The sequence below is a fragment of the Alosa alosa genome, chromosome 13 (assembly GCF_017589495.1).
Source record: "Alosa alosa isolate M-15738 ecotype Scorff River chromosome 13, AALO_Geno_1.1, whole genome shotgun sequence".
Taxonomy (NCBI): domain Eukaryota; kingdom Metazoa; phylum Chordata; class Actinopteri; order Clupeiformes; family Clupeidae; genus Alosa; species Alosa alosa.
The window spans coordinates 3,198,436-3,218,435 of NC_063201.1; the positions used below are offsets into that span (position 1 = coordinate 3,198,436).

The 20,000-nt window shown below is 42.7% G+C and overlaps 2 protein-coding genes across 3 annotated transcripts in view; one reads left to right on the top strand and one right to left on the bottom strand.

The window, feature by feature from the left end:
- The window catches only part of she (Src homology 2 domain containing E), a 9,781-nt gene extending 3,664 nt beyond the window's left edge, over positions 1-6,117 (bottom strand). For both annotated transcript variants that reach the window (XR_007195429.1, XM_048260295.1), the window contains exons 1-3: positions 5,076-6,117; positions 3,312-3,438; positions 1,912-2,124 (exon numbers count right to left, since the gene is read on the bottom strand). Coding sequence is in view for 1 of the 2 variants with exons in the window: in XM_048260295.1 (XP_048116252.1) it covers positions 1,912-2,124; positions 3,312-3,438; positions 5,076-5,567 (832 nt within the window). In the remaining variant the exon portion in view is untranslated. The remainder of the gene's footprint in view (positions 1-1,911; positions 2,125-3,311; positions 3,439-5,075) is intronic.
- Positions 6,118-7,722: 1,605 nt separating this feature from the next.
- Positions 7,723-20,000, top strand: part of LOC125305694 (cingulin) — a 47,245-nt gene continuing 34,967 nt past the window's right edge. Inside the window, exon 1 of the mRNA XM_048260603.1 lies at positions 7,723-7,881. The gene's annotated coding sequence lies outside the window, so the exon portion shown is untranslated. The remainder of the gene's footprint in view (positions 7,882-20,000) is intronic.

The following is a 20,000-nucleotide window of genomic DNA, read 5'->3' on the forward strand; positions in this document are numbered from 1 at the left end:
TGAGATATGACTTTAAACTAAATATTTTGAAAAAGATATGATATGATGAAGCGATGTGAGTGACATGTTCCTCTAGTGATAAAGACAGAAGTATTACATAGGTGGCTCGTGTTATGTAATTAGAATGTCATGACAAATAGGAGACAGGAAAACTCCACTTGCTATGCGGAAACACTTTCATAAACTATCAAGGTCACTTCTGTTTGATGAATTATCAAAATTAAATATTTAATTAATTTATCTAACTATAACCTTGAGCAATTCTAACATAAAACACTGAGTTTCCTGGAGATTAGAATTGTTATGTGAGCAGTAAATAGAATGTTTTTCAAAGCTTGATCTTTAAGGTTTACTAAAGTCCACATAATGCCCACATAATGTGCTGATGAGTCATTTCACTAGGGCATGTGCTATTAAATTACACTGAAAACTCGATAGATGACTTAACCGAAAGGATCCTCAAAATCAAAGCTATTATCCGCTAAGTTTTTCACACTTTTTCACACATACAGTTAGGGCTGGGATAAACTATTATTTTTTAAACGATTATTTTTTTTTCGATGCATCGATTAATCTAACGATTCATTTTTTCAGTCCGATTCAATTTCGATTTGATTATCTCCCCATTAATTCACTAATAGCAACTTATACATGTTTATTTACATATCTGAATGAAAAAAACATGAATTCTTTAACATTGCAATATATGTTTATTGCTCTTAAGATTCCAAAGTAAAAGACTATACAAGTGCAAAGTAATGCATTCTTAGTCAGAGGTTGCATTCAATAAATTTCAGTAGTGTATGTCTAATTGAGTGCCTGTCATTTTAAGACGTTCGTGTGGGAATCCTTGCAATTAACATTAACACAGTTAAAAGGCTGCTGATGTGTGGATGCAATTCCAATTCATAATGTAGTTAGTTCAAATAACGGTTCGTACTTCTCCTTTGGACAAGCACTTTTGAGTCTTGGAAAACACTTTTCCATTTACATCGGGATTTTGCAAACATTCAGAGTCAATAAAATGAGCCCTGCATGAGTAACGAGTAGGCAACAAGCAGCTGCAAGTAAGCATGCTAAACTTGACATCCAAACAGTATTCTAATGTTAGCTTTGAGATACTGCTTGATTGCATACTGTAACTTAACTTAAGTTTAGCCTCCTCAATGTACTATGTTGTGATAAGTCCTTAGCAGAGTTTACTTTAACTTTAATGCAGCAGTTTTGAACAAATTTGCGCAGCATGGTCACGATGCTAAGCGGATTTAATAGCAATTTAGCCCACTGTGTTCTATGCAGTGCTTCAATGTGGCAACAACAATCCTTCAACAATCGTGAATATTTTGTTAAATGCACATGCAGAGGAGGAGCAGCTGGCTCGTACGGAGAGAGAGGGCAGGGCGGGAGGAAAGGCTGTGTGAGTAAAAAAGTGCAGCTCAATGAAATTATTTTATCTTATCTTTAATTTAAATAGTAGGCCTACAACATAGAACATCAATGTGTGGTGGCCGGTTTTGATTTCGTGGTGCCCAGCCACAGATTAGTCAACGTATGGAAAACACTGAAGGTGTAAAATTAAAAATATTTAGCAGCACACGTTATGCTTGACTAATCGACGCTCATATTTTGCGTCGACGTATTTTTTGCGTCGACGTCATCGATTACGTCGACGCGTTGTCCCAGCCCTACATACAGTATAACCACAGCATTGCTCTATCATTCCAAAAGGGTGGCAATTTCATTGTTTCCCATACATTGACTTATCTGTGGCGGCCCACCACAATATCAACATTAAACCACCACACAATGATTTTCCAGGTTGTAATTCTGTGGGAAACACTGCATTTTATATAAGCAATGCATAAACCTGCTGCTGATGGGAAGGGGTTGGCGCTGTGCTGTGGCTGTTACCTGACAGGGCTCTGACGATCTGCTCTTTCCTCCACTCCCAGGGGAGTTCGTACTCGGCTTGGGGCCGGGGGTCGCACTCGGGCCGGGTCAGGGGGATGCCCTCCAGCACCTCCTCGTAGGGCACATCGTAGATCTGGGTCGTGCCGCCCTCCTCCTCGCCCTTCAGCACCACACACACCTTCAGCAGATCCCGCGAGCCTCGCCGGCGGATTTCTACACACACACACACACACACACGTACATCAATTGCCATGGTATCACAGTAAAACCCTTACAGATACAGACATTGTTATTTGGGGCGTTATAATTAAGTGGGAAGACACATTGGAACGGACAGGTCACATAACGTAAATGTAATATTCAGTAGCTGCTTTTATCTAAAGCAACATATCTTGCCATGGCTGTGAATTGCACCCAAGTCGGCCATATTCTAAGCACCAATGCTGACCTCTGCAGCACCACATTCTATAACACAACCACATTAGATGTATTGCAGTAGCTATAAATACATGTATTGCACACTAAATGGATTTGGGCTGACCACTTATAACACACAGTTTAAATAATGTACATTTAAGTTTAAACTCTCATTTCGCATTTGCTTGGCCAGGATTCGGGGTGCGAACATGCATTGTATTTCATATTTATGGGCCACAAGTGCAAGTGACAACTTTGCCACCCAGAGCTGTAAGCACACAGCAGGTAAAAGAGAATGGACACTTGTGAGTATGCCCCCCACTTGGCGCAGGCAGTGGCTCCCAGGCACGCAAGCGTGTGTTCCTCTGGGGCCGAGTCTGGGGCCAGCCTGACGGTCTGTCTCCCAGCATAAACTCCTGGCCTCGCCGGACTGACACTTTGTGTCTGGCCTATTGTGTGCGAAAACAATGGCAGCACCAAGGGGGAAAGGCGAGCGCGGCTTGCCATTGGCTGGCCGACAGGGCCGCTTCCTGATTTCGGGGAAGTGATTGGGAGAGGATGAGGGGAACATGGTGGGCGCTCATACACGGCGAGGACAACTGGAGTCGGGGGTTGGCAAGAGGGGGGTGCAAGGGATCGGGGTGATTTCCTGTCCAGAGAATGGGAACAGGAAACAGAGGCAGGAAACAGGAAGTGCAAAGAGGAAACTGCACCCATTGTCCCAGCACAACACTGTCACCATAGCAACCACCAGTGAGGTAGGCAGCGAGGGGAGGCCAGAGATAGGCTGGGGTTGGTTGTTTTTCAGCTAATGAGCCAGCGTCAGAACAAAACAAAACACTTTTTCTTCTCACCGCACGGCTATCCAAAAGCTAAGTGCATGCTCTTTAAGAATCCACATCCATCAGCCTATCAATCAGTCAAAGTGTTATTGATCCATTCCACCAGCCATGAGATTGCTAGACAGGATAAAAGGAGGTAACCTGTAATAATGAGCTGGGCGTCGTAGGGCTCCATGTAGCCATCATTCTCTCCTTCTCTCTCAGCATCTCTCTGCTCCTTCGTTCTCTCAGCATCAAATGGGTCAGCGTAATCCTCCAGGATTATCAACTATAAGGAGAGAGAGAGAGAGAATGATTAGCAATACATCAATAACTCAATACATCTTAACATCATTACAGCTCATGGACAGTCTTCAGTGGCTGTTATTACTGATTTCTCCTGCATCTGCATTTGCACTCTGACTTCAATAGTGGCCTCATAGAGTCCAGCGTTACGATGATAGAACCCATGGTGATTACAGAACCCATGGTGATTATGGCTACGCTCTTTTCATTTGGTTTAAAAGGACCCTTATGTCACCATTTTTCATGGTCATTAACAATCAACCCTATCATATCTTCTATCCCCCTATCATCTTCACCTTCCAGACATGAAAAATGATACCCCCCATTCTAACATCCCACCCCCCATCCTTGTTCTTGTTCTTGCTCTCTTTCTCTCCAATTTGGTGTTACTTCGTGAGACTGCTCCGTGAGACTGCTCCTTGGCCTATTATGATCAGAGTGCAGCCGCAGGCTGAGTTCTGCTCTGGGACAGGGGAGTGCCAGTGTCAAGTGACATAATGCTTCAAACGCGGCCTTCACTTGGGCCCCAAAGAAAAGGATGGAGTCATTGTATTTTCTTTGCATTGTGTCACAGTGCAGTGTGTGTGTGTGTGTGTGTGTGTGTGTGTGTGTGTGTGTGTGTGTGTGTGTGTGTGTGTGTGTGTCTGTAGGGACGTAGGTGTGTGTATGTGTTAAAGATATGTGTGTGTGTTTGTGTGTGTGTGTCTGTAGGGACGTAGGTGTGTGTATGTGTAAAAGATATGTGTGTGTGTGTGTGTGTGTGTGTGTGTGGACGTACATTCTGTGTGAGTATGTCATCCAATATCAAATTATGAGAATGAAAATATGGATACAGGGCATATGCCATGGAGATGCTATAAGTATGTCTGGATGTGTGATGTGTGCATGTGTGTGCATGTAGGGATGTGTGTTTGTGTGGCAGCCAGGGTGGTGGTGGTGGTGGTGTGTGTGTGTGTGGGGTGGGTGGGTGGTGGTGGTGTGTGTGTGTGTGGGGGGGGGGGGGGCTGGATAGTCGGGCTACAGGGACGGGAAATGGGGAAGGGTGCGAGGTTAGCTCTCATTGTGTTTGGACTGAATCTGCTACTGTGACTCCCATACCACTCACACAAGCACACAAGCACACAACCACAGCCCCACAATATATGAAACATTAGAGAGACAGAAGAAGGAAAAGGGAGGGGAGACAGAGTATCGCTGAAACAAAGACTGCCAGGGAGCAGGGAGAGAGATACTTATCTCAACTTTCATAACAAAAACTTTTTCCTCTGTTCACACAGATTATGAGTAATTGGATACTATGTGTAACTAGCCCATGCACCAATGACACTGTGAGCATCAGAATTATATATGCTCCCCAGCTATTTATCATCAGCTCTCAGGTGTCCACATCAGAGTCTTGTCAGGTTCAAATCAGACCTGCAATATGACTCTCTTTGTGTCTAGCTATGTAAAGGAAAACAGCATGGTCTCTTACAAAAAAGGAGGACAGAAACTATTTATGACTGTTGTACATTGTTATCGTTTCGAGAATTGCCAATTATTTGTCAAATATTTTTTTTAAGTGTAAATGTAATTTGGCAAACGGCAGATATATCAAAAGAGTGATATAGGCTATCTCACCGTTTCCGTCTTCAAAGTTGCCTTTCCTTTCTCGTTGTCTGCAGCTGTTGCATCTCCAGTCCCGAAATTGTGCTTTTGGCCTTTGTCTTGTTTGTCCACCTTGATCATTCTGTTGATGTAAGCATCTGCCAGACTTGAGGTCCTGAGGGTTCGGTGATCTTCGAATCCTCCGTCAAACTTAGGACTCTTCTTGCCTTTCCCCGGAATAAAGATTTCCCATATCTTTCCATCTTTCAGAGGACTTGCCCCAGTACTTGGTTGATTCCGTCCCAATTCAATTGCCGAATTTTTCCGATTTCTCCCGGAAAGCAATGAACCCACACCACCTCCACTGTTACCATTTTCTGAATTTTTACGCACACTGCCCTTTGCCCCAGTACCTGCTGCCACTATAGCTTTTGGCCGACCATGGGCACCTGATTCCGAGGCCGAACGGATGCGATCGGTCCCACTTTTCAGACTAGTCGGGAAATCTTTAAACCACTTTGCCATGGTTTTATCTGTGAGACCAGTAATAATCTACAGGTTGGCAATTTTGCTGCGCCTCTCTCCATACACTACGCACAATACTTAGCAGAATTGTATTGTCTTTCCTGGTCAAATTCCAATTGATCGTTTTTAATTTTAGTGGATTACCCTGGTCCTCGTGCGCTTTTACGCAAGCGTTGTCTAATTTGAATGTCAATATTCTCTCCCCTTTTCCCAAATTAGCCTAGCCTACTGTAATATTTAAAGCCTCATTTTACAATGTCAAGCGCATATATAGGAGCGTGTTACGTTAGTGCATAAATAAGGTAAGTTACAATATTTCATCCCATTCGTGTTTCTTTTCTAACTCCTCTTCCCAACTGATTTACCTATTTTTCATTTGTCGTCTTCCCTGTTCTCTACTTGAGCAGCTATTCCCGCAGGATGAAGAGTAGTCTCTGCAGAGCGTAAACGCGGAAAAATTGGAAGTTTTTCTTCACTCTCACAAGAGATCCCATTCCCGGTGCGTCCAATCTGAGCAACAGTCACAAAGCTGAGTGCTCAAGGGTCTCTGGGTGCGCGCGCCTGTGTGGAAAGCTGGTGGGGGTGGCTTTTATCATCTGGGGTTAGGATGTGCACTTGTGTTTGGGACATTGGGGAGGGGATGGAGCTAATTGTTTCGTGTGTGTGTGTGTGTTTGTAGGCTGCTTCTTTCCATCTGCGACAGACTAATTTTAATAAGGAAGGCTGTTAAAGCTATGGCCACAGTTAGGCCTATGCTTTTTTCATGGTCAATATCCATATCCTGGTGACAAGACATCATTTCTTTCTGGACTTTCTTTTCTTCTTCTTTTCTGTTTCTTACGCAGCGAAATATATGGTGTTTACTGATGAGTCGAACTAATAGTGTGTTTTAATGGATTTAGCCCTATGTGCGGCCACGTCTTGATAGGGAATTGGCGGTGCGCACGGTGATGATATGGCTGACCGCGCTCCTTGCTTTGGAATGGATGACCTCGAATAGCCTAGTATGGATGATGTAGACCTAAATGTCACGTCGACGTGAATTTTAATGTTAATTTTGGACCATGCTGTTGCCATTTATAGACTACAGTGATTTTATTTTGTAGTCTGTCTTTAGCTATCTGCACAGAGCCCCACCATTTCACACAAGGTGATTAAATGAAGCGCAACACTTTGCACACTCACTTTAAATGGTGTAAGTAGGCCTAAGTGGTCTTACTCCCAGAGATCCAATTTCTTCTCAGTCAGGGATATAGAAACGTTGTCATTTCAAAACGGGGTCTAACTGGATTCGCCCGCATACAAACACAAGCCTACTGCCACAGAGTACATGTATCGCAGAGGCTGAGAGGGGCTAACTTGATATATCAGCTGTAGCACGCCCTAGCGGCGACGAGGAGATAGGCCCTCCAATGTCTAACGCAGATTTCTCAGATCCGTATGGTTCCCTGGTAAAGTAGGCTAATGGCCAAATTTCTCCTAATTAAATTGCCTCAATTGGGCTACAAGACCTATCTAGGAAAAAACATGACCTAAACTTCAAATGACAACGTCTGGTTAGGTGTGTGGATGTGTGGGGGGTTTGAAAGACATAGGCTAGTGCCTATCACTAAAAAATCAGAGAACTATGAAACGCAAATTGACAAGAGAACTCAGGTAAAGGTGGACTATCACTGCTAATGTCAGATTCCATAATCGTGCATCGCAGAACATTGCCTGTAGTTTGTGAAGCCTGTAATCATCATTACTTTTATTTCATGTATTAAATTATTTTAATATATTTTTACTGGACTATTTGTATGCTGACCATGACCAAGAGGAATTCCTCTAATCCTATATTTAGAAAATAAAGATTCTGAATCTTATTTCTGTTATTACTAACTTCTTTTTAAATCAAACTTTATTTTTGGAATTTACCATACATTTTTATGTTCATTGTAAGCCTAAGCAAGGACATTTTTTAAACTCTTTTTTTGTCCCAGAGAAACTCGGCTAAGGTCTGATGGAATCACGTCACTGGCAAAGATTGACAGATTGGCCTTACCAATATGCGGAGGATACAATCGGTCCCCTGTTCCACCCACAAAGACATTTTTATCCAATAGTGTTATTCTTTCGAGCGGGACTGGGCGGGTCGAATAGTATCGGTCAAAAAGGTAACAGGTTGTCTACGACAGGACAGGGCTGTCTGCCTATCCGATCCACTAACGTTACGATTTTGTATCTTAAATTACTAGAAGCCCCATACATTGCTGGAAAGTATACTGAAAATTCACTGAGAACCAAGAGTCTGACAACTTTCCCACAAAAGAAGGTAGGATAATAGGCTACTTTGAATGGATGTTAAGTTAACGTTAGCGTGTTAGCCCTAGTTTGAATAGGTTGACTAACAAGCTGTGTTGCTGGTTATCTGGCGCCAGCTATGTTAGCTGGCTAACATGAGCTAACCGGCTAATCAGCACGTTTATATATTTTATTCATAGACAATAAAATGATGTCGCAACTTATAGCTATCTGATTAACGTTAACGCAACATGTCGCTTGAGATTTTATTTGACATACAACACATTTTAAGACAAGCGGTTCCTAGAAACACACACTGGCAATCTATTGCTGCGTTGGTTAGCCAACCATGTTATTTCTCTGTTAATGTAATGTTGATTGACCCTAATGAAATAAGGTTGAGTGTGTTCTATTCTGTCGGTGTATCTGGCTATCTTACTGTAGTTTGTCCGCTCACTTAGGGAGCGTTAACTGATTAAAGGCGTGCGAGTCGCAGGTGCACCACCTGTGGCTACATCACGCAGACCAATAGCAGCTAGCAGTTTGACGTTACAGTTGATTTTGTTTTTGACGTCGCCGGAACTTTTAGGCAAGTCTAGACTCTAGAAGGTAGGCTACTGACAAGTTTTCCAAGTATTTTAAGTCGTTTTTACTTTCTAGTTTTTCTTTAGTTTTATGAGTGATACAAGTTGTAACTTCGCTCATGTTTCTCAAGACATGGCCAGATGGGTCTCATTTTGTCCATGAAGTGGTTCATAAAGCGTTTTGCTCTCCACTCACTTTTAAAATCCTATTTTGTCGATGCCTTTTGCTATTAGGTCTACTGGATTCTGGATTCTCTTGAAAGCCAATTTCCAGACCTCTCTATGTCTTTATGATAACCCCGCAGTGGTTTCGGTCGGTCGTGCGATAAGAATGAGTCATGTAGTGAAGAAACTCTTGAACAAGCAAAGGTTGGAGTCGCAGGACCGCTGTCCAAACGTCATTTGAAAATCACTTGTCACACAGCGTATCTGGGGAGAACCTCAACCAACAAATAACTTTGGTTGTGTCCTCAATTTTATGGTCTCTTGATGGTCGTATCAAAGTCCTTTCGAAGTGAAGTCGACAGTTTACTTTGTGCGTTTGTTTGCCATTTTGGTTATGTAGGATAACAATAGAACTGAATAAAAAGGAAAAACAAAGTCACAAATTTTATGCTACGACTAGAGATAGCAGCTTCCAGCCAAAGACGTTCACGGTATGCAAATGTTTTGACCTAAGATAGAAAACGCAGATAGCTTACAGTATGTTTGTTTATGGTTCTTACGCTTTTGTCAAAAGTGACTTACAATGACATCCATAAACATTACACCGACATTAAAATGAATATCTTATAAAGTCATATACCCTAAATAATAATTTAAAAAAATAACTTAGTAGGCCCTACATTTAACTTAATTAAAAACTAAACAAACTGCGACTCTTTTAGGAAAATTAGGCTAAGTAGTTAGTAGGCTAAACAGAAGTCTTTAGAAACTTTTTTGAAGACCCCAAAGCTATCGCTAGAACGAAGAGCATACAGATAGGCTAATTTACTAATTATTAATTTAGGTAATTTTTATTTAATTAAAATAGCCTGATGTTGATGCTAACCTCACACACATATGCGCGATACAGATGCAGCAACGCCTCAAGCCAAAGATGAAAAGTGAGTGATTAAGTGACAGGTGGATGATTTGAGCTTGATTCTATTGCTTACAGGCAAAATGTTGGATACCTTTGCGTGTGAGGCAGCAGTTGTGTGTATGGGAAAGGAATAGTTGTTATCTCCCCCAAGGGCCTGTACTGGTGTCATCTACTCAGGAAGCAATTGAAATGTTGGCCTTGAGGTACTTCCCTTGTTTCCCTTGTTTGGCTACCTCCAGTTTGGTAATGATTGTACATTGATGAAGATTTCTTATTTATTTGAAGAATAGACATGTTGTGTTTTCCGATCTACGCTTCTTGCTGTGTTACCCAAACTCCCTGATGCCAGTGACTGTCTGGCAGTTCTATCTGGACACTCAACGGTGCAATCCGGAATTCTAATACCATACACTGTCAAATGGATTGCTCCTTATAAATTGGTAGCTGTTGTTCAGTGACTGCATGGGAAATCAAACATTGTAAACAATTCCTGCCAATCACAGTGCTTCAGGAGCATGGAGGCGAGAGGTGTATTTTGATTGGCTGTTGAGCACAAATATCACTGAATCGCAGATTGCATCTCTAGTGAAGGTCTGAGGTTCCATCAGGACAAGAGGATTAAGTTGTGTGTGAGAATGAAGACAGGAATGAAATTATAGGAGGCAGAGTGAGGTGGGGGAGAGTTATGATTTATTGTGCATACACAAGGGGAAATAGACAACAGGGAAAAGCACACACACACACACACAAATTGTTACACACAGGATGAGTACACACAGACATACGCACACAATGGTAGAGTGCATTGTGAAGGTTCCCCTCCTAGTTTTATTTAATGTTCCACCTCTGAGAGCAAGACTGCCTCAATTCAATTTAAGATGAGCAAATTGACTTTGCTCAGAGAGCAGCAGACCAGGGAGCTCTGCTGCGGACAGGCATTCTGAGGACACGCACTCTGCAGACTACACACACACACACAAACACACACAAACACACTGTTCCCATGCTCAGGTAGGGGTCTGGTTGAGCAGAAGGAATGCACACAGACAAGACTGGAAAGCCGCATCCATCATGTAACTGAAGCCAAGTAAGGAGGGAGGTACAAGGGAAGCTATATTCTCAAGAACATGTCATGATAGATTGCCCTAAGCCATCATGCATTAGCATAATTTATTTAGGTATTCCTACTCATTATTTGAATTTTCAATGGGAAGTATTCCATGTTGAACTAATGAGACATTTGGACGGAGTGAAATGGTTGTTGTAGTTCCAGACAAAAAGGGATTATGGCGAATGCTGAACTATTGTGTCATGGGGTCCCTTCTTGGTGTCTGTGGATACTTGAGAAGGAAAGATCTGTGAATTTGAAATAAATAATGTTTCCGAGGTGTTTGTCAGGTGTATGAACAAAGAGTGATAATGGACATTGTGCAAACATTTGAGCTAGAGAGAGATGTGTGAGAGGGTATAGCCTAATTAAAATGTTGCCTAGGAGGACAAGTTTGATGGGTGCCATTTTTATTGTGGTGGACTGAGCAGTGAGGGGAGAGAGAGAGAGAGGGGGGGGGGGAGAGAGAGAGAGACACAGACAGACAGACAGACAGACAGACAGAGAGAGAGAGAGAGGGAGATGGAGAGAGAGGGCTGAGGGGCAGCGTTCTCAGCATAGCTGCCCTGGTTTTCCGCCCCACTTCACTCAGATAATGGGATGGGAAGGGGGCTGTCTGACACCCCCCTACACACACTCACACACAATCACGCATTCATCCCAAATGTTTGCCATTCATCCCCAGACACTCTCAAGCTGTGTTTATCTGTCAGTGTTTATGTGCTTGTATGTGTGTTTTACTGGCAGCAAAGATGTCTCCTACTGATCCACTGAAGATGAGAGAGAGAGAGAGACTGAGAGAGAAAGAAAGAGTGAGAGAGAGAGAGAGAGAAAGACAGAAAGAAAGAATGTAGGAAATAGAGAAGCTCTGTCTTGGGTTTACCTCGCGTGGCAGTGGCCTGCTTTGACTTGCCAGCTGATCAAAGCACCTGATGCTTTAAAAACTGGACCTGTCACTGCTCCATGCACCTGTGTGTGAGAGCAGACACTAAAGCCACTGTTGGAAGCGCCAAAGGGGAATACCACGAGAGCTACTTCACGTCATAATGGCCATTATGGCTAAAGGAGCATTTTATGGAAAAAAGAAGTAGCCAAAAACTCTTGAAGTGCTTAGGCTTGGGGAAAAAGGGCCTTGGCTTAAAATGTCAACTCATGACCCAAGCTTAACATTGCAAATGTTGAAGTTGTTTAGGAATTAGATAGAAGATAATTGAGGAAAAAACTCTCTTGTTCTGTTTATGTCTTTGCCCAGCACCTTATACGTTATAATCATAGTCCAGCAGGCATTCGTCATTATAAAGCTCCTGGCTGACGATAATGAGCCAGAAAAGATTTGATGACGCTCTGCATGCTGGATAAAACTCATTTCTTTTCTCAGGGTGTGAATAGCACGCAAGGAAGAACTGAGGAAGGACTTAGCAAGAGGCTGAGCGCGGGAGCATTGGAGAAGGGATTAGCCCTTTACAGTGATTGAGTGTCTGTGGGCTTCCTTTTCTCTCTGCAGTCAGTCGGTTTAGAAAGATTCCCCGCCAGGCGCGCTTCGACTGCCGGTGTGAGTGCTCACCTTCTTACCGCTGGGGCTTTGAAATGCCTCTCTGCGCAGTAAAGGAATAAATCGTCATCTCTGCAGGGCACTGAGGCAGAGGCTGTAAACTTTTTTGAAATGCTTTCATGTCTTTAGAAATCTTTGGTGAAAGTCTAAGCTGTCTTTTTAACAGATTATTATAAATCCCAGAAGTGACTACCATTTAACACTTATGAACTCAAAATAATTTTAAGTAAGTTTAGAACAATTAAATAATTTTCTAACTATCCCTTTAAAGGTACACTATGCAGTTTCAGGTATTTTTGGCGACTCTAGAGCTCCCTCTAGAGTCGTGATATATTTATATTTCACTCTTCTGTTGTAAACAGCCCACTTCTCATGGGTTGCCCCGCCCCCCCCCTGTTTAACGATTCTCGCGAGATGCCTTCGGGTCGGCAATTCTTGAAGTTGCAGTGGTTCTCTCAGTAGCGACCCGCTACTGCTATGCTCTATGGGTATACTAGGTGAACGATTCCCATTCCCAACGATTTTGTTTACCATCAAATTGGCTTCGTAGAGGTTGTAGCCTATTAACTTCCAAAGTGTACCTTTCATATATAGAAGCACATAAGAACAACCCTAGCTTAAGGCCTAGAACAATCACTATCATTGACAATAAAAGCAGTACAGTATGGGATTGTATCACATCGTATTGTATTGCCACGTCACAGCTAAGTAATTGAAGTGGGGACGGAACTCTCCCCGAGCTGTTCACAAACTCCACAAACTACTTGTGTTCTGAGCTCTGCCATGATTCCACCCCTGTTGAATCCCTTTGTTGTGAAAAACTCCATTTAGCCTGATCTACTGTAACTACCATAGAAAACTGTAGCACAGTGTGTGTAGTGAGTAGTAGTCTACTGAATCGTATGTAGTCGTGCTCACTACTGAATAATAGCCTAATACTGGTACAGTCTGTATGTAGTCGTGCTCACTACTGAATGATAGCCTAATACTGGTACAGTCTGTATTTAGTCGTGTTCACTACTGAATGATAGCCTAATACTGGTACAGTGTGTATGTAGTCGTGCTCACTACTGAATGATAGCCTAAAACTGGTACAGTCTGTATGTAGTCGTGCTCACTCCTGAATGATAGCCTAAAACTGGTACAGTCTGTATGTAGTCGTGCTCACTCCTGAACTGAAGCAAATAGACTGACTAACTACAATCTATCGAATCCATTGAAAATTCAAATAACAAATAATGAGTAGGAATACCTAAATAAATTATGCTAATGCATGATGGCTTAGGGCAATCTATCATGACAAACCGCAAGTGCAGTTTCATTTATTAAGGTGACCTGTTCCACCCGTGCAGTTTTTAAGGTGACCTGTTCCACCCGTGCAGTTTTTAAGGTGACCTGTTCCACCTGTGTAGACTGTTCAGTGAGATGTTCTCTGGCACCGTGGGACCCCAGACTCTATACCTGTCAGCAACACTTTATACCTCTGGTGTGTGTGTGTTTGCGTGTGTGTGTGTGTGTGTGGGGGGGGGGGGGGTGCATGCCGATATTTAACAAAGAGGAGCATTGTGAGTATTTGTAGTAAGAAGACCCGATTGGGGGGTGCTTTTGCAGACTAGAGCCAGTGAGCACTCTTTGTGTGTGTGTGTTTTCGTGCGTCTGTGCCAGGTCACCCCAGCCCTTATCAGCAAAGGCCATGCATTTAACAGCGGCTCACAAAGGCCTATATCTAGACATGGGGGTTGGGATTGTGACAGAGGCCTGTGGGATGATATTATATAGCACTGAAGCCCCAACAGGCTGGTATAGCGCCTGTCTAATCTGAAAGCAGCCGACTCGCTATCGTCGCAACCAGGGACAGCAGGCTTACGGGCCAAAAGGGGCTGATGTCATTTGTCTGCAAATCACGAAACCAGCAATGCCTCAACAGTGTACCAAGTACAGGGAGGAAGGTGTTGTGTGTTGTACAGGGAGGAAGGTGTTATGTGTTGTTTATTGTGGTGTTGTGTGTTGTTTATTGTGGTGTTGTACAGGGAGCAAGGTGTTGTGTGTTGCTTATTGTGCTCAACAGCGTACCAAGTACAGGGAGGAAAGTGTTGTGTGTTGTTTATTGTGGTGTTGTGTGTTGTACAGGGAGGAAGGTGTTGTGTATTGTTTTTTTGTGGCCATGAGTGTGCAGTGTTTGTCTTTCATTCTCTGTCTATTTCTCTCTCTCTGTTGTGTACCTCTTTAATTCTTTCTTACTTTCTTTCTTTCTCTCTATCCATTTCTTGCTCTCTCTCTTTCTGTTGTGTGCTTCTCTAAACAACCCAGCCTGGCTATCTGTTATCAGAAACCTTACACACCTTCATGAGACAGTAAGAGATAGTGATAGTCATGATGGCAATAGTATCATTTCTCTCTTTCGCTCTCTCTATCTGAATCTCTCCCTCCCTCTCTCTCTTTCTGTTGTGTACTACAGCCAGGCTATCTGTTATCAGAAACCTTACGCATCTGCATGAGGCAGTGAGAGATGGCGATAATCATGACGGCAATAGTATCAGGTGAAGGCCTCTGCTCTGACCAGCGTTGGTTAAAGTGGATTAGCATCAACATTCCTGTATACAGTCAGCTCAGTCACAAAGCTTTGTGTTACAGCCCAGACTCATGGCTTGGCAGTCTCACAGTCAGAGAAAAAGCTTTAAGCCTGAGCAGGTGTATGTCGTAGCCAGGTGCATGTTTATGTAGTTGGACGTTTGATAGGAAATGTCATTCTAGACCAGAGGTGGGCAAACTGCAGCCCGCGGGCCGGATCCGGCCCGCCAAGCACTTTAATCCGGCCCGCCAAGCATTTAATTTGGTTATCAGGCTGCTCACTATTTTTTCCTGCGATAGAGACGACGAGAGCTTTACAGCAAACTGCTTTTCACTCTTCTTAGAGAATGTTTACAATGTCAATGTCAAAACATGTTATTGCGATGATAGATGATACCTACTCTTTGTTATCTCCTTCATGTTATAGCGATGATAGATGATACCTACTCTTTGTTATCTCCTTCGCTGCAGATCTAACTTGAACGTTCTGCTCCTCCATTTAATTGTGAACGCGTCTGAACGCTCACGAGAGGGAGAGAGAGAGCGGCAGGTTCCAGCTGGCTCGTCATTGTTGATAATTGATATCTCCTTCTTATAAGAAACGTTTAAAAGGAAACCCAATGTGGCCCTTGAGCCAAAAAGTTTGCCCACCCCTGTTCTAGACCAAAGGAACTCATAAGGTTTGAAAGTGGACTTTTAAGTTCCTTTTGGTATCATGCATTAGAGGGCTCAAAGTTGAGTCATAATCCACAGTCGTACTACCAAATGCAGATAATAAACCAAACCATACATTATCTTGTTCTATTGAAACATTATCAGGCTGAACACGGGAACAAAACTAATGTTCATATGAGTTTGTCGGGTAAACAACACCGTAATTCAGTGTGTTTTGACTTCTGTTATCTCCTGGGTTGATATGACCAGCCAGCAGTGAAAGATAAAGTGACTCATTAGGGGAGGTGTTGGGAGACTGTGTGAAGGGGGGCTTCTGTGATGCTTTTTAAGCAACATTACTAATCCTTCATACATGCAGATATAGCTTAGTAGCTGCCAATACTGAGTCCACTGATGTCTACTAGTCTGCATGGAGTTTCACATTTCCCTCAGACAAACCCTCCTCACAAACCTTTACAAAATACATTAAGGAATGGCACTTAGTGCATGCTTGATGAGGTATGTGCTTTCACCAGTCACAGACCTTAAGACCAGTCCAGTACGACTGAGCTTGGTGGTTGATTGGCAGGGTGTAAACTGCACAGTGAAGCAGCCTCTTGTTCCTTGACCCCAGAGGCCCTTTCCAGTGGAGCTGTGCGCTGTAAGCCTAGAGCACTGAGAACAATCCTATCGGCCCTCCGACGCGCCGAGACAGCCCTCTATGGCGCCTCAGGTAACTCCTTAAAAAGCACCAGACGCTGCAGTAATTTAGTGGAGTGGCTTTGTGCGGAGGATCATGGGCCCCAGTCCAGCTCCGATGCCCACTCACCCCGGTCCACTTCACCCACCGAACGCTCCGCCCTGGCCTCCCTCTATGTCTGCATTGGCACAGGAGGATTCCCAGATAATAGGGGTGACATCAGCCCTCTGGAATGCCAGTTTTGTGCGTGATTAAGAGGTCGTTAGAGCGCCAGGGCCGCTCTAATCGATGTGTTGTTCTTGGAGGGCGTCGGGAGCATCGATCGTCCGAAATGAAGTCGCGGAGGGCTCTGCTCGTCCATCTCATTTAGGAGCGCCGGTGTTTATTATTGCCTGTTTTGTTTATCTGCTCACTCGCTCATGAGCCTGCTGTTTTCTCCTACTCTCTGCTAGGCTGTTTACTTGTTGACTCACTCTGTTCTGTTTTGTTTTGTTTTGAACACGATCAATACAGCATCTTGCCTCGCTGCTCGTGCTCAGTGTGCGTCAGAGTAAGAGTTTCTTTCCCCTCCTGTGATTTGATTGGATGGAGTGTGGGACTCACACTGCAGCATCACTCATCACTCTGTCTCTCTAATGTGGCCCTGTAGGTGCTATCGGAAATATCGAAATTTACAAATTCCGAGCACATGATTCAATTCTCACACAATGTCGTGTTTACCCTTGGGGAATTTTTCTTTTATATCCGAGTTAGGTCATTCCGTGTCAAATCAGACAAAATCCAGGAAAATGGTCGCTGCACTGTCTCAGATTTTATATGTTTTATTTTATATATATTTTTTTTTAATATTTAGGTCTCAAAATTAAGATGTTGATGAGGTGTAAAATATTTTTGTAAAAATTTTTTTTCATACATTTTTTAATTTTTTCACCCTTTTACATTGTCTCACCCTTTATATAGACAGTGTTTGAACAACATTTTCGATGGAGCAGCAACAACATGGAATGACTCAATTGATTTGACTTTCAATGCCAGAAGCAATTTTAATGTGAACTTGGCAAATATTAGTTTTGTCACTTGCAATCTGCTTGTCCATCTCCCATAAATGCCTAGACACCATTCTTTAGGGAAAATATACATGTTAATCAATGTTCAATAATACCATGTTTAAAAAATTCATGTCATGGCCCACTTGATCCATTTTATTTGTGTTTTATTGTATACTGGAAACAGCACTCACCATTGTGTAAAACGCTCAGAGCAACACTCTTATTTGAAACATTTAGGCCTATGTTGTTTCCTTTTTCCGACTTCAAAACATATTCACACCGAAGTCAGAAGAATGACTTCTCAACGAGGACATTCTGACCTTTTGAAGAGCACATGTAGGCAAGGCAGCATAAGTTAAGCTCTCCAAGTTATCTGTGTGTGTGTGTGAGAGAAAGAGAGAGAAAGAGAGAGAGAGAGAGAGTACCTCTCTCCGTGTGTGTGTGTGTGTGTGAAAGAGAGAGACAGAAACAGTGGTCTGTCTGTTTTAGCAGTGAAAGCTTTGTAATCTTTGGTCAACAAACAGAAAACTTTTAAAGACAGAGATAGTTTTGTTCCCTAATCTCTCTCTCTCTCTCCCTCCCCCAAGCCAGGTCTCCCTTTTACTTCTCCTCCTTGTGTGTAATTCTCCTAGCTTTCATTTTAATTGATGATTAAAGTATCATTTCTCATCTCAACTAACCGTGTTAAATGAAATTACCCACAAAAGCTTTAATTCTCGGTTGAAAAGCTCTGTTAACCACAGTCCAGTTTCTAGCCACCTGAACCACTGGGCCTAATAGCTTTATGATGATCTGCCATTGCATGGGTCATTTGAGCTGGACAGGCCCTTCTCTTGGGTGTCAGATGAGGAATAGGAGTGCAGAGTATAAAGTGTGTGTGTGTGTGAGACTGTGTGTGTGTGTGAGACTGTGTGTGTGTGTGTGAGACTGTGTGTGTGTGTGAGACTGTGTGTGTGTGTGAGACTGTGTGTGTGTGAGACTGTGTGTGTGTGTGAGACTGTGTGTGTGTGTGAGACTGTGTGTGTGTGTGAGAGACTGTGTGTGTGAGACTGTGTTTGTGTGTGTGCACGAGCAGGCTACATTGTAACACAACTGTAGTGATTCAGAGCCAGTATGACCCAAATTAGTTGTGTGATTATGATGGAAGGAGGGTGAATGAGTGAGTGTGTCTAGGTTAATGACTGATCAAGGACTCAAAGTCCTCTGCAGTCTAGCAGGGAATTTTTTCCATGGGTGTGTTTATACACACACACACACAAAGGCTGTAGAACCTCACACTGTGTGTGGTTCTAAAGGCTGTAGAACCACACACAATGTAGACTACCTGGCGGTGAGACATACCTGGTCAGATCCATTTGACTTCCAGAATTTTAAGCCCTTAAGTTGTCAATCAGGGAGAACCAGACATTCATTTATTGTTGAGGTGCATTCCAAGACATCATGTGTCAAAGTCAACTTAGACTCCATTCATGTGGCTAATTTCAACAGCTATGCTGCTCCAAACACTGCAGGAAGTCAACACTGCAGTTGAAGTTAGTTATCAGGACTGTGGTTTCAGTACATGTAGGCTTGTCTAGTATAGAATATATAAAAATGTATCATAACACCACCTATGTATCATAACATCACCTATGTATCATAACATCATAGAGATGAGATAGTAGCACTAAGCGAGTGGTGGTGAGCCACAAGAGTTAGAGGATCCGCTGGTCTCTTTAAGATCGCAAGTTTGAGAACTTCAGTTACAGTAGCCTAGTACAGGCGAGAGAGTGGTGGATAAGATGAAACTGTGTGTCGGCGTTGTTCAGCAGTTGTTGGGTATGTGAGTGGAAATATATCGAACATGCTACACATATTCGAAGCCATCACCCAGATGATGTAGGCTACCAATCACTGAAACGAGAAAAAATCACCTATCTTAATATCACCTAGGCATCATAACATCACCTATGTATCATAACATCACCTATGTATCATAACATCACCTATGTATCATAACATAGATAATAACATCACCTATGTATCATAACATAGATAATAACATCACCTATGTATCATAACATCACCTATGTATCATAACATAGATAATAACATCACCTATGTATCATAACACCACCTATGTATCATAACATCACCTATGTATCATAACATCACCTATGTATCATAACATAGATAATAACATCACCTATGTATCATAACATCACCTATGTATCATAACATCACCTATGTATCATAACATCACTTTGTATCATAACACCACCTATCATAACATCACCTACGTATCATAACATCACCAAAGAACTGCCTTAGAATCTATTTTCACACACAGTGAAGCTAGGTTCAATGCCTCCTATGCTGATGTGACATTAGATGACCAAGAAAAGGTAGTTGCTTGTTCAGGTTCAGGTTTTGCCTAGTTTTTTAGTCTAAGTGATGCTCCTCTTAAAGTTGCCACACTGTGGTAGAGCCATTTGCAATATATCGCAAATATATATTTTCCCCAAATCATTCAGTCCTACATTTCAGGCTGAAAGAGAAAAGCTCATGCATGGCTCATGCTTGGCTCATGCTTGGTCTTAGTCTACTTGTTTACTCTCCTCTAGTGTGCCCACAAGAGTTTTTGGCCTCCTGCCTTTTCTCAATTCAACTTCAATTGCAATTCAAACGGCTGTATTGGATTCTTGACATGTAAGGTATTTGCATTGCCAAAGCAGTCTAAGGATAAGGAATGTTAAGAACACAAAGTCTAAATTTCCTGTGTAGGCGTACATAGACATACATTTGTATAAAGTAAACATAGATACTCCCCCCTCAGTTTTGAGGTCATGTGCAAAAGTCAATACGCTTC